Source organism: Antennarius striatus, chromosome 10 (genome assembly GCF_040054535.1).
Source record: "Antennarius striatus isolate MH-2024 chromosome 10, ASM4005453v1, whole genome shotgun sequence".
Lineage (NCBI taxonomy): Eukaryota > Metazoa > Chordata > Actinopteri > Lophiiformes > Antennariidae > Antennarius > Antennarius striatus.
Window position 1 is genome coordinate 4,955,481 of NC_090785.1, and position 26,067 is coordinate 4,981,547.

The following is a 26,067-nucleotide window of genomic DNA, read 5'->3' on the forward strand; positions in this document are numbered from 1 at the left end:
AAACTCAATCATAAACATACAGTAAATTAACACCCTCACACAGCAACAGTCAAAACTAAACATTAGTTTATGTTGGGTTGCACCTCATTGAACAAGTGCAACCCATATTATTGCCATTGAGAATATGATATGGGATTATTGTTATTGATGCCTAACATCAATAACAATTTTTAAGATGTATTTTAGTGTTGTATGTGAAGCTGAAGTGAAGTGTGGTCAGCAGTGTGACAGTTGACAAAAGAATATGTACAGCAGTGGTTTGCTAAAGATGTTTCCGGATCCGAAAGACGCAAACCTGTATGTCATTTATTTCCTCCATCATTCCATCCATGAGACACAAATGAGCAGAGGGGGTTTAATTTGTTCCACTTCAAATCCTTGGCATGAAAAAAAACCCCCTGCTAATATACAATGTGAGATTATCGTGAAGCTTTCGCCCGATTGCTTGTTTATTATATTATGTGATAATACTACAAACTTTGATTTTGCAAAGTAACTGAAACTGTCAAGTTGCAGAAGTAAAAAGATGAGAACATGGACGGGTGGTGCTACACATGGTCAGCTCCGGCCCGGACTCTCATTACTAAAATCACAGTTTTTTTTCTTGAATGCCTGCTGTGTTACATGAATGTGCTACACATTAATATATGCTATACACTGTGCTATACCAGCTACCCTTGCTTATCACTGCTACTACTATATAACAGTGCTGCTGCAGCTGAATGTGAGACAGCCACTGGTGCATGTAAAGATATAAAGAAATCCAATCGTCATGAAAACATCTATTTGATTATAACCAAGGGATATGATTTATTACGTAAACGCAGTTGTAGTATGAAAACCTTGCTGAAGCATTTATACTGCTACATTCACAATGACAATAATTAAAAAAAGTCAGAGATAAGAGCATTTCGAACAATCTTTTCAAGTTGCTGCCCTAGTGTGGTTCAGTAAAAAACAAAAACAACCAAAAAACATTTATCTCAAAAACTTTACTTTCCTGTTAATATCAATCCATTTTATATTTAATCGATCAGACTGACACTTAAAGAGGTCTAAAAAGGCCTAGCAATACTCCTGGTATAAGGTGTGCAGTGCAAGTACCCTACTTTGACCTTCGTAGCCATAGTAACGATAGCGCGTCACACACGTCACTCACGGACGCTACCAAAATGCTGCTTACGGGGTTTCCGGGTTGTTCCGGGTTGAACCTTTACTGCGAATGATAAATGGTTTTGAGGGGTTAAAAAAATATTTTCCTAATTCGAAACAGAGTTTTCTTTTTTTGACTAGTTCTCCTGTTAATATTACACCCGTTTCAATAAAAAAAAAATAAAAAATCGTAAATCTAGAAAAAGCCGTGAGTGAATGGTTCATGCCGAGCGGAGCAGCGGCGTTAGCAGAATCAAAATGGCGTCTGCTCACCGACTGGTCCGCTGTTTAATCCATCTGTAATTAGCCCGATAAACCAGACTCAGCAAACCGTGACTATTTCCTGGCGCTTTTGTTTTCCACAGATACGGTCGGGGCATAATTTAGCGTTATGTCGGACTCGGAGGAGGACAGCCAGGACAAGCAGCTTAAAATTGTAGTGATTGGAGACGGTGCTTGTGGTAAGGTGAGACCATCACAGAAACACACATGAATCCATCCCGACGTTCGCATCCTGACGCGGAGCCGTCTTCCCTGTGTCCATGGCGACAGACGCTAACAGCGCCACTTAGCTAACAACAATCACAACGTTTTACATACATGATTATAACGCAGGGATCAGTATTTGTTTTGTACACGTTTACAGAGGGAAAAAAAAATCCTATTAACTTCAATTACAGCTCATTTTCGGTGTTTGCATTCAGCGTAGTATTTTTTAAAAAAAAAAATTTCATTTCGTCAACATGTCAGCGGAGAGATAATTTATACATGCTCTTTAAATTGTTAAATGATTTCAAGTGTGGTTGCAAACATTCAAACGTGATCCAGGGAAATAATAAAATGAAAAAGAAAAAGGCATTTTCAAACACAAAAAAACCACTGGAACAGTTAACAGATTATCAAAAATATCTAAACTACTTGTCAGTTCAATGTTGAAATTGACTCATCAATTAATTTCTTAATAGCTGTGTCATCAGTTTCTTCATTTATAAATTTAAAGTCAGGATAATAAGTTGTGTGTATATATATATATATATATATATATATATATATATATATATATATATATATATATATATATATATATATATATATATATATATATCATAATTATTTCAGATGCTGCCCAGCCACACGATCCCGGGTTTAGGATGAGGATGTCAGAACTTGACTTTTAACTTGTTGACATAAAGGAATTTGAAATCTATGGAACTAAATTGTAATATGAGTTGAGAATAAAGCAAAGCTGAAGTTAGTCTGTCTGTTGTTACGACATTGTAGTGACCGAGTGACAAAAAGAAGATAAACTTTAGGATCATGATAAACAAATTCAGTGGAGCAATGAAGAAGAAATACTTTAATTCAAAGTGAAAAATCTATATTTTTTTTCCTTTTTGTCTTGAAAATCTAGCAACCAGAGAAGTTTTACAATGTTTATTGAGTCAACACACTTTTATTAGAACAAATACACATGACTTTACAAATCACATGTAAAGTAGCTGCAAATAAATTTAAATTTCCTCCTATAGAGTAACATATTCAAATAAAACAACCCTCTTTGGAATAGGAGCTATAGCTATATGACCAATGTTCACAATCTTCGTTCTTAAAAGGTCTTACTTTTGAAGAGGATGTTTCTTCATTATAGGTTGTCATGACAATACAGCTATGTATTGCATCCCAGCTCCTAAATGAACGAGTGTAAAATTTAAGGCAGAGATGTCAAGTGCTTTTCCGCTACACACTCCCTCTCCTAACTAATCTCTCCTTCCACTGGGAGAAAGAAAATGAATGTAGCAGTAACGGTGCGACCAATGAGAAAATGAATGTTCTCATTCTGGAAAGTCGACATTTTCTTTTTTTGGGAGGGTGGAGGAGGGGCAGAGAACACACACAACTCAGTTCCCAGTAGATACGCTACATTAATAACCCCCCTCACGCGGCTGCCAGGTGTCAGCTCGTCACTGTCTGAATGACTTACCTGCTTGTCTGTTTTGGGAGCAGGAAAAAAAAAAAAAAAAGAACCCTGCCCCCTATTTTGAGCAGGGACCACTGACTGACATCTTGAATGCTGTTTCCGCCCTTATTAATGTCAATTTGCTCAGCAAATTGCAATCGGATCAGTTTTTCTTGGACAGCATTTTTCGGTGATATTTTTCTTGTGGTCGGGTGTCCATTCAGAAATATATGGAGATGTGGGAATGCTTGTCCACCTGAGCAAGATGTTTTTTAAATATGGGGGTCTCACATTCAGCCGGTTTCCTTAGGCGCCTGACTAACATAGGTCTATTTTTCAACCTGAGCTATAAGCGACTTTGTTTTTCTGATTTGTACAGTTCCTGCACGTCAGAAGATTGTGCATTTGTGCAGTTATTTAAAGTCAGCGTGCCAAGATTTACATCTGACAGGAAGAGAAAAGGAGGCAGCGTCTAATATGATGCTGCATCTCTCTTACGAGTTGCATCACATGGATTTAGTCAGCTTGCCATATTTTTTCCTCCTTCTCTTCAGTGTCTTGTTTCAGTGTAACTTCCCCCATTTCCCGGCACTGGAATCATTGGTGACCCTGTGCTGTTCTCTGTTGGAGTGTCAGGATTACGCCAGCTTTTACATTTGCTGCTTAGTTTCAGTTGTATGCTGGAAAAAAAAAAAAAAAGACTACGTTAAAGGGAGCATTGCCAAGCTACTGGAATGCCAAGACAAATGGCTGACTAGGCCAATGTGAGCATGTGGAATACATTTTTGCTGTCTGAACTTGTTATTCCTGTGTTGTCGGAGATTGTTTGGGCTTTTTAAATGGCCGATTTTCTCCTTGTTGCGTCAGTCACCTCTAGTAATTTTGCAGTCACTCTTGAGTCAGTGACATACGTTACAGGCTACAACAAAAAGACTGCGTGTTGGTGACCTTTAACTGAAATTAGGCAAATAAAACCACAAAGGAAATATTAATGTAGAAAGCCAACAATAGACTGACACATGCGATAGGTTTTAAAGAAATAGATTTAAAGCAGTTACATTTACACTTAAAGAAAGCTAATAGGCACTTCTTTACATGGAGGATATTTATGTAAACCGTGACAAGCGTTTTCCTCTTAATACTAGATCTTCAGTCTGGCATCATTTGAAGGAAACGGCCTTATTTGAAACACAATTTGGCTAAAGCAAACCCTTTGGAGCATAAACGGAGTGGAGATAAGCACATAGGCATCAAGAGAAAGAAGAAAGCTAAATGGATTGAACGAAAGAATTCCATCTTAAATCCTCCTAACCCGCAGTGATTGTCAAGTACCGCATAAAAATGCATCTGCTGCCACATGAACACTCAGGGAATCCCATAGCTTCACTTCTCTGTTGTGTTTATGTAAGCACACTGCTCTAAAGATAGCTAATAGACGTTCAGGACTTCATTTTTTCCCTATCATCATCCATCAAAATGAATTAAACTTGGCATGTCAAGTCCAGGCTATGAATTCCCATGGATTTCAGGAGAGCCCCTAACATGCCATTTCTTTCCTCTCCTCAAACACAAGGGTGGCAGTGATGGAGGTTTTATAATTTGTGGCAATTATTAGGTCTGCAGTCTGGAGACATGACACATACTCCGACACCTGTTTTTGTAATTCGCCTTGATTTTCGCTGTCAGGACCGAGGCTGAGCAGCGAGGCGGCGGAGGAGACAGACAATTACATCAGTGTACGCTCCAGTCAATCACCACGTTTTTGAAGGTGCTCAAAACGGATTTGTAATGATTGAATTACTGTCCTTCAGATGCACGCTGAAAAGGACTTCCAAAGATGTGTTGTGACATGAAAATGTATTCGTCTTTAAAAAAAAAAAAAATGAAAATTTTAGAAGAAAAATACTTTAAAAGCTTACTCTGGAAGGGATTTAATGTCCTGAATTTTCTCTGAAAGAACTTTGGCAATAAAAAATTGTTTATTGCCCTGGGTTATGAATACACGAGGGATGCATGTGTGAATATTTTTATGAAGCACAACAGAGTCAAGCATTTCTCCATTATCCCGAAAAAAGAAAAATCATTTCAAACACTTGCCTGGTTGAAATAACATATTTCCATTCCTGTCGACTGCTGCAGACGAGCCCTTGGATTCATTCTCTGCCTCTCTCTCTTTTGTCCCGCTGCTTCAGACATCACTCGCCACCAGGTTTTCGCAGGAGGCCTTTGGGAAACAGTACAAACAAACCATCGGCCTGGATTTCTTTCTGAAGAGAATAAGCCTTCCAGGTGAGACACCTTCCTAATCTTTTGGGAGGGCTTGCTTGTTCTGACACTCAGCTGCAGGCTTAAATCAATACAAGACTTCACTGCCCTGTTTATAACACTGTAACATCTGCCTGTGTGTTCTAAAAAAGATCCAGATTACTCATTTATTCTGACAAAGAGACCTGTTGTTCCACTGCCTCAATTAGACATTTTTATTTCTCTGATTTTCTCTTTTTCAGCCAAAGTTTGTCCTTGGTGTTTCCTCGTGGGGCTGAATGTGTATTTTCTGGTAGCTCCTCATTGTAGAGAGTCTGCCCCTACTCAACTTTATTCACTTTGAAAGCTCTTCTCTCCAGAGCGCACTTTTTTTTTTTTTCCACCTCCACATGGCCAATGGACAGCTTATGTCCAAACAGGCGAACCTTGCTCATAATTTTGTGGGTGCAGTACAGAATAAATACATTAATGTTTTATATCCATATTACTGATGCCTGAGTTCAACTGATCTTTGTCCTCCACCACATAAAACATTTACGTTCTTATTTGTTTATGTTAAACCCACAGAAATAAAGCCACACTCTGTATCCTTTTAGATGTGTAAAAGAAATGTTTATTGACTAATGATATATTTAGCAGAGAGCTCCACATTTCTACTTCTTACCATCTGAATTGGGGATTTTCAACATTTTAAATTGCATTTCTAAAACTCTGCCAACTCATAAAGCCGGAGAAATCTGCAAAGTGCCTCCATTCTTTCATTACTAATAAAACAACATTAAGCGAGGGGAAATTAAGTGCTAAAAGTAAAAGTTATGCTGATTTGTGAGTTGACTGAAAGATCCTGTTTTGATATTATGTCAGTTTCAGCTTATGAGGCTTAGGAGAACTAAACCCCCAAAAATGTTGTGGTGGAGTCGGGATGAAAAAAGCCAACGTTAAGCACAGGCTGGGGTCTACTCCTTCAAATGTTGTTAATCGTTCGGATTCTGTCATTTCTCCGATTAAAACTAGCTTTTGTTTAAATGTTAGCGACTGTGCGTCTGCATGACGAGGGCGGGGGCGACTCTCGCTCCAATGCTGGAGTTGTTAAATGGCCCCATTTTCTGGGGAATTGGGTGTTGATGAGCTGATGAAGAGAAGGCAGGCTTTGCGAGCTGGGTGGTCCCTTAACTTTGTGAGGACCCCCACCTGACCTGAGAGGTTGGTGTGGCTCTCCATGTCTCTGCGGGGCTGTAAGGATCTTTTGCACCAGGTGAGGGGGGGGGGATTGAAAGTAGCCTTTCGCCAATGTCGGCCTCTTTCACCATGAAGGCCCAGCTTGTCAGATGTAATGTTCGTTTTCCAACAGGGGGGGTGGCGTGGTGACACAACAGCCTGCTTTGCAGAACAATACCTCTTCCAGATGCCAAACCAGCGAGATACAGGCAGGGGAAAGGAGCTTTTACTTGATAAGTTTTGTCAAACTGTATCTTTCAGAAGCTTCTTCTGTGCCGTTTGCTGTTATATCAGCGTTGTGCTTTTTTTTTTTCTGACCTTGCACTCCCTTTTTCGGTTTGTCCATTGGGCTCACTTTGCAGTTTCTACTTCTTGCAAAACTCCGGCAGAAAAATGTCAGCACTGTTGAGTCAGTGTGATTCCTTGAAACATAAATAAAGCTAGCGTCCAAGCGTGGTGGATGGGTGGAGATGGCTCTTTACAACACCAAAGAACCGTTATTCATTGCACTCCTCAATGTAGCTTTACATTGACACTGTATAGTCTAGATGTAGTGACTGTGAACCTCAGGGTTTCCTCCCCTCGCTTTTAAACAGGGACTCATGAAGGGGGTGAGTCGTCCAGCCGTGCCCACAGTGTACGCTCTGCTCCCCATCGTGGCTCCAGCCCAGTGCAGGGCCCTCATCACACCAACATAACCTCCTAATGGTCGGCTCCTCCCTCATCTTTTTTTTTCTGACATTTTTAAAACTTTTTTTTCAACCACCCTTTTCATTTTCCAGAGGAAGAAAATATTCATTTGGATTTGTTTTTATTCTGACCATCTTTTTCTTTCTTTCTCTCTCCCCCCTGCTCATTCACTCCCTTCGTCACTTTCCAGAGGCTTAAGGACAAGGGTCTACTTTTTCTTTTATTTTACATTTAATTATTGCCATTTTACCTAACAGCATATAATTCTCCTCACTTTCCTGACTTGGCAGGATGTGGCACAATGCAAACAGCTCTTCTCAGGCTAATAAGAAGCCATTTTTTTACTGGCACGTTATTGAGAATGTTTAAATTAGACAGCGAATGCACCTTTTTTTTTCTCCACCTTGATCTCTGGGCTAGAAGTTCTTGGACGTGAGATGTGAGTGACCTGCCAAGCAAGAGTGTTTTAGAAAGAGCTGTCGATAATTTATCCCTTCCAATGTGTAAGTCAACAATGTTGACTTTTATTATAAAAATTGCTCCCCCAAAATGCAGGCTACAGCTACAAATGATTTGTTATCGCATCAATTTTGTTAAAACAATATGAAAGAAAAGAACACAAGAAAACTTGAAATGGGAAAAACTTTTCTAACCAATTTGTCAGCAAACAGAAGAAAGATTAGAAACAAATTGGGTTCTTTTCGCAGAGCTGATTTGTGCACATTTTGATAATTTAATTGCCAGTCATTTTTGACAAGCATTTCTCTGTCTTTTCTCCACTGCAGGCAATTTGAATGTGACCTTGCAGGTATGGGACATCGGAGGTCAAACGCTAGGAGGAAAAATGCTGGATAAATATGTATATGGAGCTCATGTAAGGTGACACACAAACACAAAAACAGCCTGAATCCTTACTATATTTCAACAATTCATGCACAACAGATTTTTGGATACAGTGTCTGCTTATGTCTTCACATGTTCTTCACATGTTCTTAATAATTTATGTGCTCTCGTATGCAGTTTATGTAATTATATATTTTTTACACACACTCATATCCTCAAGATGAACAGACGGTCTTAAACGTACCAACCACTGGAGGTGAAAAAGTAATGGTGGAAGCACAAGAATAATCAGTTTTTAATTGTCTGTCGTCTCTTTTCATGCTTATTATTGCAGTCTCTGCAGCGTCATTTGAGGTCCGCCACTCCCTCCCCCTCTTTGCCAAATCATACAAAATATAGTAAAAAAAAAATCACTTCCTTAGAGAGCATAGCAGCTCTAAAATTCAGTTTCTCTCTTTTCTTTTCGGGGTTGAGACATTTTGATGTTCTGTGTCAGACTGAAGAAATATTATTAAACCTGCTTACAAACAACAATAACAGTTCATGCAAAAACCACATTCACCAATATCTAGGTTAATGTATGGATAAAGTAATCTCAGGTTTTTTTTTGTAGCACTCATCCTACATCAAGGAGTTAAGACAAAAAAGGCAGTTGCTTTTGTTTGAACAAACCTTATTAAAGACTATCTGATCCAAGGTCGAACATTTCGGCATGTGCAGGAAACTCGTCACCATATATCAGTTATGTATAAGCACACGAGTCATGCTTACCTACAGGAGCAAATTCTGTGGGCAAGAAACAATAACTGTTATTGTCTATTTGATGAATCAATCTATTTAGTTATACAAAGAGTGAAAGAGACATGCCAGTTGTTGGTATTTACTGTGGCCTCATCTAAACGTGGCCGTAATCGTTTACATAGTCCACATCTGCACCGAATCCTTTACCCTCTCCCTCCATTACAAACAAAATATCCACACTACGACTGTTTGCTTCAAGAGCTTCTTGTTAGTGTTGTACAAAACTTCCACACCTATTGTCCGGAGCTCTGCGTCCTGTAATCAATCATAGCTGCTTGGAGAGACTCCCAGTAATTGTCAGAGGGCTGAGCTGTCGTCACTGACCCTGCGTGTTGTGACAGTCAATGTCGCCCGAACAAAAAGCAAGAGAAAACTCTAGGTCGTGTTGCATCAGGCAGAAAATAGCAGGAAATTTTATCTCGGTTTGTGTTAATTTCCAATGAAAGTGAGAAACAGTCAAAGAAGTAAGTGGAGTTGGGATTGTGTGGCTTGAATAGTGATGACAGCTTTTGTATCTGTGCCCACTCTGAATAATTTATGGTTGTGTCAATACCTAACTTTTGCCTTAGAGTTTGATTCTGGTGTCAGGCATGGGTGTTTCTGTGGTGCGTGCAGTTTTATGGACGACATAAATGTCCTTCGGCAGACTGCGTTCCTTTCTTCAGACGTTAACTTCACCTCTATTCTATATTCTCCACCCACCACTGGACTGTACCGAGTTCACAAACAACACTTTTAAACAGAACCACAAGAAGTTCACACATTCTTTCATTGGAATAATAGTAATAATATCACACCCTCTGCAGAATTTGTGTGAATGACTGTCTTCTCCTGTGTGAATCTGACACTCTGACACTAAGAAGAGGAGCAGTGCCACCTACTGTTCCTTTGGTCCATTAATATTATCTCACAAATGGATACGGAGTGAGTGAATATGAAGTCGTGCTTTATATTGTACACAATCTGAGAAACGTGTTGCTTTTTTTCCCTTTTTCCAGGGGGTTTTACTGGTTTACGATATCACCAACTACCAGAGCTTTGAGAACCTGGAGGATTGGTTCAGCATGGTGAAGAAGGCCAATGAGGAATCTGATATCCGGCCCGTTGTCTCTCTGATTGGGAACAAAAGTGAGAGTCACACAAACACAAATACACAAGCTCACATCGATCCGGAAAAATCACGACAAATTTCAAATATCCAGTTTTATTTTTATTTCTAGCAATTAGCTGCACACAAAATAAAACTGGTTGGAGATGTCATCTGTCATGTTGCGCGTCTGTGTTTGTGTGGTGGGGGAGTGAATGTTTGATGGTAGCAGATGTGTTTGTTAGGGCACCATATAACTGATCGGTGTGATAAGCCGGTCGATAAGAGGCTGAAGTTTCAGGGCGATGGGAATGCTGATGTTTGTGAACTCTAGGGAGTGACTGACGGTGATTTAAGATCTCTGGGCCAACAGACCTATGGCGCTGCTTATCTGTACCCCCCTCCCCTTCCAGTCTGTCCCCCCTTCCTCGCTCCCGTACTGAGTGGCTGGTTAAGGAGAGAACCTGGATGTTAACCAGACGGTTCTCCTGCTATCAGCCCGCTCCCATCCACCGATCTCCAAAATAAAGGGTAATAATGATGACTCTTTCTAAACATCACCCTGACAGATGTAGAGTCATGGCTGTCGTTGTGTTATTGTAAAGTGGGGCATCAGTGCGTTTGTGTATAATGATGACTGGCCTTCTTGGGCAATGATGAACGGTCAACAGAGTGGTGCCTACACACAGGAAACTCTCACTAATGTTACTCACAGGGACCACAGGTCACAGTTTAATTCGCCTGTCTAGAGCGGATTCTCATGTCTTCGCATCCGTTGCATCTCCTAATGCTCTGGCTTTAACAGCGGGCGCCTCTGTATTTAGGCTAGGGTTTGGTTGTGCGGGTGAGTGTGTGTACTGTAATATTTAAGTAGTATTCATCCTGCTGTCAGGCTCCTCACCTCCACACTCACACAGCGCTTCTCCCTCTAATGGTTCGATTGCTGAACGGCCAAAAAAAGAAAAAAAGAAAATCCCACACAGATTGCCCCAAAAGGAGCAATAAATAATCCCTGAACGTTCGCATGGATTTGCTTTTTCTTTGTAGCGCTTGAAGAGACCTAGAATAGCTCTCAAGCTGAAATGTTAACACCTTATTTTTTATGAAAAACCTTTTTGAAAGTTTCTTTTTCCTTATAAGCATTTAAACATTTTTTTGTTTTCTTCATGTGTTTTGTTCAACTTGACTACACAGTAAAACTAGCTGATCTTGTGAATAGGAAGCATTCTTTCAGTAGTGAGGTTTACATAAATATTAAATTATCTTAATGATGCTGGGCTGAGAAAAGCTGCATATTTGGAGGCTGCAATCAAGTGTGTCTCCATTTAAGTCGTTATGAGTGTATTTCCTTCGGCATACATTGAGCTTAAATTTCTGAATTATCCAACGTCCGCTTTCCTTTTTAATTTGAACACTGTCTTCTTTACCCTGTGTGGGTAATTGAGCCAGTGGACCAGACTGGTTCATTAATGATGCTGTCCCCTCCTCTCCTTACCCTGGTCTGACTGCCCTCCTGTACCGTGTCACTGCACGCAGGGAACAACCTTTCCTTTATTTGAGCTTAGCATAGCCTGCTTGGGTTAAGTGTGCTTGTTAAGCACAAGTATGCTGCACCTCCATACCCTCCACGTGTTGCCCAGAGCCTTGTTTTAAATAATGGCACCACTTGTGACAATTCAGAGAGGAAGCTAGTGAAATGTTTTATTAAAGCTGCACAATTATTTACGCAACTGCAAGCACACAAAGACACACAAAGACGTGTGCGGAGAACACATGTGAAATGGAAGAATCTTAAGCTCTTGATCTGTCTAAATATACGATAACTGTTAATACAATGTGGTTCAGTGTAACATTGTGTGGTACATAGGAACCTCTCAAGAGAAATATTGACTTGTTGCACAGTCGTCTCCTCCACCACTTATTTGTTTAGTTTTTGAAATGGCGGCGTGTATTAAAAGCACTCCAAACAATAAATTCTCTTCCTCTGCTTCACAACAGCTGTGTTTGGCCTGTTTGTGGCTGCGTGCCTTTTCGATCAGTTTATCTGAAGTCATTGCTATAAAAACTATAGCACATTATCAGCAGCCCTAATGCATACTTTGCACATTTTAAAGGACGCATATCATCAGTGAACCAAATCATCACTGGTTTAAAATGGCTTATGTTACTGTGCAAAATTAGAACACATATTTCTTTGTAGACATTAAGCTTGTGTCGTTTATCAAACCGATTTGTTTTTATTAAGTGGGGATCGCAGGACCTCTGCTCGCTCCCCACCCATCACCCATCCCACTGCTGGCGCACTCTCCCTCAGGAACTCCAGAACATCCATCATGGGCTCGTACAGCCCTTATTTGGGTGACTTAAATGGGTTCAGTTCTCTTAACCCTTCCTCATTACTCATGACTTTTTGCTTAGAGGTTCTAACACTGTTCACTGCTGATCCACTCTGGCCTACCATGGGAAAAGTTCCTCTCTGTGGGGAGATAAAGTCCCTGCATGATGACAATTTGAATACTCAAGTACATTTTACCTTCCTTTCCTGTCATCCCTACCTTGGACCATTGTTAAACACAAACATAATCTCTTTCATTCACACACTTGCTCTTAATACTCTCAACAAAGTCTTTATTCTTATTACTTACATGTAGACTTGTACTTCTGCTACATCTACTTTTTCATTAAGTAATGTCTTTTCATTGGCTCTGCATCTCTATTGTGTTAAACAACATTCACATGTTTGCTTTTTGCACACTGCGGCTTATGTCCCTATGTGCCGTTACCCATCGCACTCCGCCCGCTCCAGTTTTACACCCAGCCATGAGAAAGTTAAAGGAAAACACAGATCTCCCCAAACTCTTGATTCTCGCGAACCATGTCCTTGCCGCCAACATTGTTGGTCTTGAGATGTTTGGCCTCTTGGCAAGACCTCAGGTGGAGCTGATGCCCCCCCCCCTCCCCCAAACCACCCTCACCCTCTCACCCCCTCACCTTCCTACCCCTGTAAACCTGCCACAGTTCCTGTCTGTTCAGTCCAGGCCTGCACATTTCTTAATAGAGAGATGCTCAGAAGTCCAGGAGTGTAGAGGAGCTCAATGCGCTTCTGTTTTTGGTTTAGCTCAAAAATGTTTTTCCTGGCTCAACCCACTCGTACTTAGGTCCTCTTACAACAAACTAAAAGGTCCTAATTGCCCCCAAGGGAAAGGTTTAGCCACAATAGACATGTGGTGGGACAAAAGCCCAGTACTCTTACCCCAGCACCCTCACCCCTCCCTGTATAGAAAGGATGAACACGTCAGCAGTGTCTGTTTTGCAGTGTGGGTAAAGCGACCACAGGTTTGACACTGTAAAACATTATATGCACAGTATATAGACATAGTAAGACACGGTATACGGTCGGGTAAAGATCTGGAATCTTTACAGCAAATCCAGTGTTTCTTGTTTCTTTTTACATTTCATTGAAGGTAAGGGTCAAAACAGATGTGCGTATCAAATTGTGTCAGCGACCGCGCCGACTGTAGTCTGCCTTCTTATTGTAAGTCTGGAAGCGATGGGAAATAACGATTCGGGTTACAACAATTATAGAGAGGAAAGAATGAAGTGTTACAGCTGTGTTACGCTTCAGCTGATACATTTAATATGTAACATGTAAAGTCTCAGCTGCAGAGGGCGAGACATGTGATTTAGAAATACTCTAGGGTTTACTTAAACCTTCTCAGGTAGCTGATAGGTGGTTTTCTTCCCCGTCACACACACACACACACACACACACAGAGAACGATGCAAATACTGCCAATTTGAAACTATTTGCTTAATGAACTAAGTGTTACTGTTTAATGGTAACAACGGTTTGACCCAGCTCTGGTCCCCACTCTCATCTCTCTTGACTCTCATGCCTGTCGAAACATGGAAAGTGCTCATTCATTTTAGCCATCCATAAAACAAATATTGTTGCACATGCAGTAGATGATCAGTCTTCGCATACCTTCTTGTGTGGCAAGTCATGGGCCATTTGAGTTGCACAGCACAGCTTAGCCACCTGACCCGAGTGCAGCCTGGAACCCTCATCACGCTCAGGCTGTACTTTATTTCGTCGCTGCTCCACAACATTGATATGGAGGAATTCCTGGAAAGGGCCGCGCTCACACAGAGTTGGGTAAATAACCGACTGATCTGGATCCACAAGCGTATACTGTAAATATATGTGAAGTATAAACATAGATTTTTCTCTTTCCTTTTGTGATAGTCTTTTTTTATAATATGAAATATTACGTGAAAGTCTTAACTTCTCTTGCCTTGGCTTTTTTTTTTTTCCTGCCGAAGTTTGCTGAGGCAGTTGTGAGCAGAAAACACTTTCCCTGTGAAAGTTGACTTATGTGGTACAAAGTTGAATATTTGAAGTGGTTCAAAGCATCATTTCTCTCAGGAAGCTTTTAGAATTATCTATGGACTTACAGTGGAGTGATGCATATAACTATGAACACTCCCCTGTGCTTCATATAACTATTGTACCTCATGGTTGCCCTACCGGTTCACAGAGGCACATATTATTGCCTGGCAATAAAAGACCACTTAGTTTAACAGCGACAGAAGGGCTTGGAGGACATAGCTAGTGAAGCTCGGAGCAGCATCTTGTGCGGTCAGCCCAGAACCGGGTCTTTTGTTCGCTTTTCATAAGTCCTCTGAGCCCATTAACGCCGTCTGCAAAGCCGTCAACTCCAGGTTTTACTGCAGAGGAGACAGTCTGAAAGTCGGGCTCTCCCTCTGTCTGTATAGCTACTACCCGACTCAGTTTTGCATGTCGTGATTGGGTTAGGAACGCCACATTGTTTTACTAATCACCGTGGAGTGTCTGGTGATTTAAAGTGTAAATCCATATGTGTGTGTGTGTGTGTGTATGTGTGTACACAGGCGTGTGTGCATGTCTGCACGTCGTCTCATGTAGGAACGATCAAATGTCAAGATGAGCTGTGATCAATGAGCTGTCGACAGAACACTTCTGACCTAGTGGAAGGAGAGTCCCCCGACGGTCCCGGCCCGCTTCAAGCCACCGGGGCAGGGTCACCGAAGCACAAAGAACACTCTGTCTATGTCAGGATCCCCCAGAGAACTCCTGCACGGGCCCCACTCACCTCCGCAACACCAGGCTACTAACAGCACTTCATCTGTCTGTGCTCAGAAAAAGTGTTAATATAATAACTTACCTTCAAGCAGGGAAATATCCTGATGATTATCTCACCACACCTCTAGAATTTTCTTGAATGCAGCTATATGATGTACAGTGTCATCAGCGACAGCGTAAAAATGGCTAAAGATTGCTTAAATATTATTTGTCAATTGTAAGGTTCCTTCAAATGCAAACCCAATATCAAAATAATTGTTAGGTTGTATTATAATTACATTTTTCACTTATCAAAAAATAAAAAATATACACCACTTGTTTATACTCTTAACTTGTAATGAAAGGCAGGAAATTGACGTAGAATCAAACAGTTTTTTTAACAGAAAATTTTAATATATGCTTGTCATCTGATTTTACTTTCTAAATGGCTCATTTTAATGAGCTCTCTGGACCCAGTCATTTAAATGCTTCATGTATGTTGTAAATTCAACTAGTCATTTTCTTTTACTAGGCACTTATAGTAAGTTAAATCACTGTCCAATTCAATCACATGTCACAAAAAATATTTCACATGAAGCATTCCCTTGCATGTTGTTGCACAAAATTTAAGAGATATCTAAATGCCACTGGCAATTCACCTTACTTGACCATGACTGTGTTTGAAGGGGGGGTCCCACAAGCTCAGAGGAAAGTCAGAAGGTTGTGTCACCATTTCTATGTAGAACTGGTGGCAACGCCACCATTGTTTTAAAGAAAAACAATTTGGAGGGGTTGTTAAAACAGAATTTGAAATTGTATTCTAAAACACACTGTCAAAACTGTCAAGCCATGTCAAAATACAAATGCATACATAATAACTTTATTTTGGTAATTCTTAAGCTAACAGGAACAGAATGTTCCAGAATAAACAATTAAAAATGGAGTCCTTTACCGAACGGTAGAATTTAGTATAGATGTGAAACCAGCCAGATGTATCAAATTGCTCAGTTACATTTTTTTTTCTCATTTTGGTAACAAATTTCAATACAGTATAATAAATACAATCCTATATTTATGATTGATATGCCGACATGTAACCATTACCCTTAAAATAGCATTGTTTCAGCTTTAGAACTCCAGATGTAGAGACCCACAAACCCTTTTGAATGAGACCTGCAATGAAGTTGTGGGATGTCTTCAAACCACGGCAAACAATTGGCTCTGACAGTTGTAAGTCTATTCATTAAGAGTTGGATGTGGTCTGATAATCCGTGCCCCGGCTGTGCCGTCTGAATTGGCTCATGGTCGTCACTGAGGGGAAACCGAGGCAAACCCTCTTAACAAGGTCTTAAAAGCACGGTGTGAGGTAATGTTGGAAGTGATAGGTTCTCCCCTGGGGTTGATTAGGCTCAACCCTGTAACTTTCACTTAATGTGATATGACCCCTCAGAGCCCCAATTCTCTGACAACACACACACACACACACACACACACACACACACACACACTCCCCCCCAATTACTACCTCACACAGACACATAGAAACACACACACACAGTTCACATATTCCACCCTCAGCCCTTCCATTCCCACTGCAACAACTGCTGTTTAGTTTAAAACGAGGCTGCCGGCAATTAACTGTGTTATGTCAAGCTTATTCTCTGGCTGTTGCTCGCTGGGTCAACTGTTCCAATCCCCAGCAGCCGACGTGGTGGAATAGTGAGTAGGTGTCTCTGTTATCACAGCACAGTTTTTAAAAGCCCACTGAGGATTACGCACTGCGGTGTAGGGTTTTGGAATGGTGTAGCCCAATGTTAGCTTGCTGTTGTGCATTGGCAACATGCTGGTGAATGTGACAGGAAAGAAATTACTAGCATGTCAATAAGAATAACAAAAAATCTGAATGTTTGTATACTTACTGAATTTGAACTTTCAGTTTTGACACAAATTTGAATTTTTACCTAGTCTTGAAATGAAAACAAATATTTGCTAATACAAACCGGAATTAGGTGATTGGGATCACAGGGGATTAACAAAAGTTCTGAAATAAGTCTGAGTCTTTACTTCACTTAAAAGCTGAGTCACAAAGTCAGCACACTGACTATCAAGTGTCCGTTACAAACCAACACCCAGCTCAGAGTTTCTAATAGTAGCTTCTATTAGCCATCTTAAGTCGTTGGTCAAACCATACAAAGTAATGCTACCAAATATCAACAAAAAGAACGTGTTACTCAACACTTCAGAAATTACATGGAGTACTTTTACACGCTTGTGTTGGTTTGTTGATAACCTTGGAATCACAGAATGTTATTCTGTTTTTTAAGGATTGGATCAAATTTATGTTAACTGAAAAGCATCTAGTTTTAGAATAGCAAATGTGTGCATTCATTCCAAAAAAAAAAGTGTGCAGGTTTGTCTTAATTTCTCAACGTCTCAGTAACTTTTTTCTTTACCTTCTTATGAGGGAAGAGCCACAGTAATGTCATTAGTTTGAAAGCATGTTCTAGACAGATCCATCCAATCAAAATGCCACTTCCTTACTAATAAAGTAAAGTTCTTCCAGACTATCGGTTTTCACGATAATCAGGTGTGACAGAAAGAGGATTCTCTCCAAGTTCTTTCAATTGGTTGTGTTTTCATTCGTGTCCTGTAGGTCACCACAAAAACAAACCTGTCATTTACGGTAAAAGCCTAATTTGTCCACCAGATATTAATCTCTAACTTTTGTAATTTGCTGTAATGACAAGCAGACCTTTTAAATAAACACTGGTGGTGACCAGAGGGAGGGAGCACCATCGCTCTTGACGAGTGATGATCCCCTTCACTATCTCTATGCACTTGGAGGCCTAAACAGTTTATTTCGTGTTTGCAGTCACTTCCTAGGGGTTGTTAAACTGATGTACAGTTTGACAGAAACAGAGGGAAACCAGATCAACGGAGGAAGATTGTTTTGACCTGATAAGTAGAAATGGGTACATTAGGGAGAAAAATGGAGTAAAACACTAAAACTGTGGGATTAGTCTTGCATTCGGTTTACACAGACAGATGCCACATGCTGAAAAATTCTTTTGTGTAAGAATGTGGCATTGTTTTATGTATGTTTTATGTATGTACTAAGAATATTCAAAAATGTGATGACAATCCTTTCATTCATAAAAGTATATTCATCCTCAAGAATATTTGTTCTGAGGCATTAGAGCAGTGCCATATGATGCCGGTATATGAATATTAAATATGATCCTGGAGTCCAGATGTCAATGATAATTATTTCTGAGGGCTTTTGCCATCTAGTGCTCAGAAGAAAATGGAAATCTACAATTCTATGACTATTGGGTGAAATTTAATGTCCTTGTATACTTGCCTAAAGGCTGCAGAAGAAAAGCAGCTTGTAACCGTAACTGATGCTTAAGGCTGGGCATTGTTGATGTCAGTATGAATAGCAGTACCCATAAAGCAACACCAATATAGCGCTTATTTCTCGTTTGAAGGAAAGGATCCAGTTGTGGAAAATACCACCACTGAATTCTCAAATTCACTTCAATCAGCTTTACCGCACTATAAAGTTATGAGTTTGCAGCTGCAGCAGCAGCGATCCAATCACACGTCACATTCAATCAGAGCAAATTAAAGTGATTGATTCTGAGCAAAACCAAAGAGATTGTCTTTTTGCTCAAGAAATATCAATTGCTGAATTTTCAAACTGTATTACGGTTCATAAAACATTTCAATTGTTTTCTGGTTTTTACATTTGAAGTGAAACTTCAGCGGCACTCAGAAGTTACTCTAAAAATGTCTTCATCAGTTGGTAAATCTGCTTTTAGTGCCTGTAAACTTAAAATTCCTGCAGTGCTTAAACTTGATGCAAATATACTCACAAAGTATGTGCTTATCTACACCTCACACTATAGCAGGGTTTTATCCTGAACTGGCTCGAATCGGTTACAGAATAATTCAGAGCTATTTAACCTGTTTGATTTTTTAAATAACATTTTAAGAGTTTTATTTTTCCTTTCTCCTTCATTCACCCACAACTTTTTTTTTTCCACTAAAAGTAACATTGCTTCCTCAGCTCCAGAGCCACTATGTTAATGTTGGCTAATCTGACTGTGACACATGATTGATGACCTTTCCCAAGTGTGCAGGATCCAAAGGATTAGTAGTGTTTACTTCTAGTAGCATGCTGGGTACCTCCGCTATTAATGACTGGAATTAATAACCTGCTGACGCCTATGAGACAGCTCTGTTTACGCACAGGCACACACATGACAGTCCGCCCCGTACATTGAGTAGTTGTAAAAGTGTCTGCCCTCGCCCAGAAAGGTTTGTGTTTATGTCATGTATGATGATAATATTCATTTTAGTTTAAATTGATTCTTTCCAAATGTTTTTTTTTCTGTTGACCTTTAACATTTTTTGGACTATATGACTGAGATATTAATAATTCAGGATTAGTGTTGACATTTTCCCGCTATGTATCTGTCTCTCTTTTTTTTCCTTTTTCTTGTGTTTCTCTTGGATACACGCACGCTCAAACACACACACACACACACACACACACACACACACACACACACACACACACACACACACACACACACACACACACACACACACACACACACACACACACACACACACACACACACACACACACACTAAGAAGCATGAGAACGGAGTAATTCCTCGACAACTTCAATGAAACCTCACACAAAGTAAAACTCATGGGGGGGTGCAAAAGAAATGCAACACCGTACAGTAGCCTGACCTCCTCCAGCTACCATAGACATGTATGCACCAGATACTGGGTGTGGCTGGCTTTCTGCACAAAGCCAGAAATAAAGAGCCAAGCTATTCCTTTCAGCAGCGAGGCCCCTGGTTGACCTTCCTCATCGACCCCGGCATGACCCCATAGTGAGGAAGGAGCGAAGTGAAACAGCTGCTACTACTGCCCAGAACTAAGATGTACGTACATCATAATGGTTAAAAAGAAGGTGCTGCCGTTTCTGCTTAACTTTAAAGCACTGGTCTATTTCTTTGACCTATGTGTCCAACTTTAAGTCCAGCTTCTTCTAAATGTACTCATACTCTGAGTTTAACCTCAGGACTGAAATCATCCAGTATTGAATCTTAAATATTTCTGCACAGCTGGGTTGGCTTTTCTATTTTGGTTTGAATGAAGTTTCAAAGCTTCAGGGTTCATCTGCACTTGTTATACACTGAGGAATGTCTCATATATCAAGCATCAGAACCAGCTGGAAATGGGGACTCAGGGTCATTGAATTGATTGTTTCCACTCTCAAACCCTCTGAAATGCCTCTCTCCATAATTAAAAAAATACATACGTATATACAGTAATCAGTGAATTCATCCGCTGGTTTTGAAAGAAACATAACAATTGAATTATGCTCTTTTGTCACATGCATTTATGTTGACTGTTCTTGTACACTAGGCAGATCTCCTTCCATCTTAACCTGAGTGTAAACAGTTATCTCTCCTGTTTATGTTGAGGTACATGACAGTTAACCCCGTGAGAGCGCTGCATAACCACCGTATAAATCTATCTATCTCTTGGAAGTCTTCTCACACGTCACGCTGTGTTTCATCCACAGTCGACTTGGAGCACTTGAGGACAGTGAAGGCTGACAAACACCAGCGTTTCTGCCAAGAGAATGGCGTCATCAGTCAGTTTGTATCAGCCAAAACGGGGGATTCGGTCAGTATCAGCTAATTCAAGAAGCGATGATCAAAAACTCCACAGTGTCTTTGTTAGGACTTATTTTTCCTGACATCTCTTCCCTCAGGTGTATCTATGTTTCCAGAGAGTGGCTGCTGAGATTCTTGGTGTAAAGCTAAACAAAGCAGAAATCGAGCAGTCCCAGGTGAGTCATAACAGTATAGTGGCATTCCTCTCAAATTTCACCACAGCTCCTTTACAGCCATCTCTGTAAAGGGTTTCTTTGCTTCTACCAGTTTTCTCCAGAACCCCTGGATTACTGGGCAATCCCAAAACACATGCGTGTGACTGCCTAGAATTCCTCCAGCAAAATGCTGATGTGGATTCCTTGACATATAGAGATGCTAAAAGGTGTTTTGAACCATTTAATTTCTAGTTTCCAAACAAATTCTTTCTGTAATTGACTATTCATTACCTTATGACTACTGAAACCTATAGTAATTCTTCCCTTTCCTTATTGTATGGTATTTAGTTCTAATTTTTGTTTGATGCTCTAAATATTTTGGGAGATATCAGCCTTTTATATATATTTGAGACATGCTTTTTAGTTGGAAAACCTTTTTCTGTAACGGTAATGAAGTATTCTGTCTGGTGGGATTTCTGTCATTCTGTCTCATTGCATTAAGTCTAATGTTGTACCCTGACTCGAGGGAGGTGTGTGTAAACAGGAGTTTGTTATGTCTGCCTCCTGATGGTCTACTTCTCACTGACACCACCCATCTGTGAATACACCCACGTTGACCACATTATCGTGTGGAGTCATAGGTCAAAGGTAGGCAGTTGTAAGGGTGAGGAGGTTAGGATTGGCTGGCTGATTTATTTGGTTTATCTCCCATCATTTTGGACCAAATCAGCCTCTTAGCTTGCCAGCCAGATCAAGGTGCCCAGTGGTGGCAGCTGCAGGATTTACAAGGTCACCCGCCCCCGAGGCATTTATCCTGGGTCTGATATGTCCAGTTGGAGCCACACTGGCTGGAAAGTAGTTGATGATCCAAGCCACAGAGAGGTCAGGACATCCAAAGAATGAAGAGCATGGAAGGGAAGGACCAACCAACCTCTCACCCATCCCCAGCACTCCTGCTGATTAACTGAAATAGTCGACTAATGGAACTGTCCATCTACTTTCTTCTTTCCTCTCCTCCCTTGATAACTCTGTCAGTAAAGCAAAGTGGTTTAATCCAGGCTAATCGAGCGGGGTGATTGGCTGGTACCAATTCACACTTCTTTAACTCACCAGGATTAAGTGTACAAACTTCTGATACAATGATAGGGTTGATGGGGTGAAGCTTACAGATGGCTGAAGAAGAATTTCAGACGTTTAATGAACTTTAAAAAAAACCTTAACCAAGAACAGACAGAAAATTACACTCATTTACATATGATTTTTGTTTTGGTCTAAAGACGTATATTCTATGTAGTCAAATTCCTTAAAATATTGTTCCTAATGTTACGGAGATACGGAGAAGTGACGTGCCGTTTGTGTCATTGATGTTAGAGTTGAGGCTTTGAAGAGGTCATGGCTGTGGGTCTAGCCGGGAGGCCACGAAGCCTCGTTATCAGCTGTCTGATTTAGAGAGCTGAACACGAGGGTCACGACCCCTGACAGTATTATATCTGCCTGGCAGCCCTCTCTGTCATAGTCCTCTGTCTGCTGGATCAGATAGCACGGCAACGAATCGTCCCACGACTCCGACACCAGGCTTCGACAGATCGTTAATCAGACAGCCAACCAGGGCTCACTCTCCAGCTATGTGGTCTGATCTTTCATCAATAAGAGTTCGGCAGCCTTCCATGCCATTAAGATCCAACATAGGCTGATTTGATCTTGCACTCCGCCCAGCTACAGCAATATGTTCCTAAAATTTAACAACTAAGGAGTTTGGAGTAGAGCCGCTGCTCCTTGGTGTCAAAATGAAGCCGGTGAGGTGGTTCAGGAATCTGATTAAGATGCTTCAAGAATGCTTCCTTTAGAAGAATTTCCAGGCTTTTCCATCTGAGAGGAGACCTCTGGGTAATCCCCCCTGGGGTGGGATTACATATGTCCTTTGGCCTGGGAATTCCTCGGTATCCCCCAGGATGAGCTGGAAAGTGTTTTCTGGGGAGAGGGACGTCTGGAATAACCTCTGGCAATGTGAGCCAACCCTGGATGATCGGAGGAAAATGGATGGATGGATGATGAGCAGATTATCTTTTTGGACTGTTGTTCAGAACAGAAATACCGGTAGTCTGCCATACTGGATTTGGATTGTGGGTTTTCCATCATCCATTTATTTTCAAACATATTTCAGGATACCAATGACAGGCTTCATGTTTTCAAAAACCCATACTTTCATTCTATAATTTTTTTAAATATTTGGGTCATTTCTGTCTTAATTTATTAGCATCAGTATTTTTTTTTTTGGCTTGGCTGTGTTTGCTGTATCATGTCATGCCTCATTTCCTTTTTTTAATATTTTTCTCACATTTCTCATTCATTTGTCTCATTCCTCAACCTCCTTCTCATCCTTTCCTTTTTACTGTCCCCACCTTACTGCGCTTTGGAATCCATTCTTCTCACCCTCATCATCTTTACCCAACATCCTGTCCCTCGTCCTTCTTTCTGTGCTCACCTCCATCTCTCCACTGCTCTGACGATTTGAACCTGCTCAGAGGATTGTGAAGGCTGAGCTGGTGGACTACCCACAGGATGAAGGCCCAATTAGACAAGAGAACAACCAGCGAAGCAAAATATGTTCAGTTCAATAGACAGAAGTACGTCTCCACGGTTACACAGATATAGTTCTATAGATTTGTTATTGTGATTGTGTTTTGTCCTGAAAAGCAAATAAAGTTGTAAGCAGCATTGTAGTCATAGTATACTGTAGTAATCATGTTGTGTGTCTTTAGTGCTTGTAGAAACACAGAAGACTAATAGAACCCAATTACACCTCCTCTGTGAACATGAAATACTAGCACAAACAAAGGTTTAGGACAAATGACTCATCTTTATTTCTGCTAACATTTCCTAGGAGACATCTGGATTCACTACAAGTACTTGAGAAATGTAAAACTTACATCATCCACTATGTTTACATGGTTTTTAACTTTTTAACGAGTTAGAAGAGATCATTTTAAGGAATTGAATGTGTTTTTTCCTTTGTAAAAAATCATGTCAGAAACCATTGGAATGTAAGATTTTTTTGGTGATTTGTGAGTTAGGTCTGTCGGACTAATTGTTGTCTTACTTTTGTTGCGGCATCTTTTTTATCCTGTATTTATTTGTCTCTTCATCTTCTCAGCGTGTGGTGAAAGCAGACATTGTGAACTACAGCCAGGACAGTATGGCCAGGACCGTGAACCCTCCACGCAGCTCTATGTGTGTGATGCAGTGACCTCCTCCAACACACACGCACACACACACACACACACACACACACACACACACACACACACACACACACACACACACACACACACACACACACACACACACACACACACACACACACACACACACACACACACACTGCAGGCACACAATTAAAGTCACACTACTCAGTGTTCCTCTTGCAGGATTTTTTGGGGTGACAGGATGAGTGTGTTCAGAGTGTGTGTCTCTGTATTCCTGTGTTAGCTCTGGGGGTGAGATGAAGAACAGACCCTGTGGTTTCGAGGCCTTGGCCTGTAGTTTGGATATTTAACATGGATATTTTCTTGGGTGGTTCACCAAAAGGAAATAGAGCCTCATTTTATTTTTTTCGGGTTTACATGCAGCTATGATTTTATTTCTATGATTCATCCTAAATAAATATAAAACAATGTGTTAGTATGACACAGGCTGCTATTAGGGACATTTGTTTCAATGATTTGATATGCTTGTGTGTATTTCTAAAGATAATACCTGTCAAGTCTGTGTCTCTACAACTGCAAAGTGTATGAGTTAATGATACATTAAGAAGAAAGTAAAACCAGATGCTTTCTCATACATTTCTTATATCCTTTAAGCCTGTGGTGCTTCTCAGTCTAAGGAGGGAAATAGGAGCTAAAACGCTGTAGTGGTCTTTGTTTTTTTTGCTTTTCTATTTGCCAATTAGAGGCTTGCACAGGCAGTGCTGTAACGTGAACTCTGTACTGTATTCACTTATTTTTTTGGTAGAAATGTGAATTTTACTATTATAAATTGAAATTGATATTTTATAATCTATATTCTTCAGAATGTATCCAAATAATGTCCATCTATCACATAGTATTTAAGTTTTCCTGAAGAGACTGCATGTCTTAGCTTTAGATTTGTCCTTTTTTGAGGACTACTCTGATGTCGTGTCGATAAAGATTGTCAGATGAACATAACTCTTGTAACCGAGTGTCAAACTGATCATGAACAGAAACGTCATTGCAGAAATCTCGATTCTAGAAGTCTCTACAAAACCCTTATTCAGCTGTCCGTTATAGAACAGAAGTTTGAAGAAGAGGTGATTCATAGGATCTTCATTTAGAGCACATATAATAGCTGATTTTAAAGTATACAGTAAAATCATTAGAGACGGTAAACATATTGCATGTTTAATCAGTTCTGTTGCTGTAATTTGATGATGGGTTTTATGAATTCCAGCCAACGAAGTATCCTCCATATATGTAAGATATGTGTTTGTACAATAAAAGCAACTTCCACTCCATTCCAAAGCTTCTTTGTGTAGAAAAGACTTCTTGTAAATTCTGGGCATATAAACAAAATGTACAATCACATACCGTTAAAAGTGACTATTTAGTTACACATTCATACAGTTTGTATTTCTAAATAAAAATTCTATATGTTAAGGACTACATGAATTAATACACATGCTTTAGGTAGGAACAGTACTGGTAGTGCTTCCTTTAGAGGCTTTCATGGAAATCAAATTTTGCATGTGCACAACCTTACAGAAGCATCCGGTGACACACACTGTCTTATTCATGATGAAGCTTCAGTAAAACTAAATAAATGTCTCATTTTCATTTGATTTATCCCTTCATCCATTGTCCCTGAAGTAGAAAATATGTGACTATGAATGAGCTCAGGCCTTCTCACTACTCAGCTTTTGTTAGCTGGCTCTTGTATTTGAGTCTTTTGGTTTCATTGCAATTTTTCACTCTACGCTGCGAACACAAACCGACTGGAACGAGCGCCGGAGGTGCTCGCATGAGGCATATGAATAGAGCTGCACTGCACTGATGAGGGCATTACAGATTAAGGATCCATG

The 26,067-nt window shown here is 40.3% G+C and overlaps 1 protein-coding gene across 2 annotated transcripts; it reads left to right on the forward strand.

Moving 5' to 3' along the window:
* Positions 1–1,414: 1,414 nt before the first annotated feature.
* Positions 1,415–25,493, forward strand: rab28 (RAB28, member RAS oncogene family). Of its 2 annotated transcripts, XM_068326493.1 has the most exons (8): positions 1,415–1,618; positions 5,302–5,398; positions 8,068–8,156; positions 9,925–10,054; positions 20,724–20,827; positions 20,916–20,993; positions 23,498–23,599; positions 24,127–25,493. In XM_068326493.1, the coding sequence occupies exons 1-7, from the start codon at positions 1,544–1,546 to the stop codon at positions 23,591–23,593; spliced, it is 669 nt and encodes a 222-aa protein (XP_068182594.1). In that variant the 5' UTR covers positions 1,415–1,543; the 3' UTR covers positions 23,594–23,599; positions 24,127–25,493. The 2 variants fall into 2 exon arrangements, with proteins under 2 accessions (XP_068182594.1, XP_068182595.1); XM_068326494.1 differs by lacking the exon at positions 23,498–23,599.
* Positions 25,494–26,067: the final 574 nt, after the last annotated feature.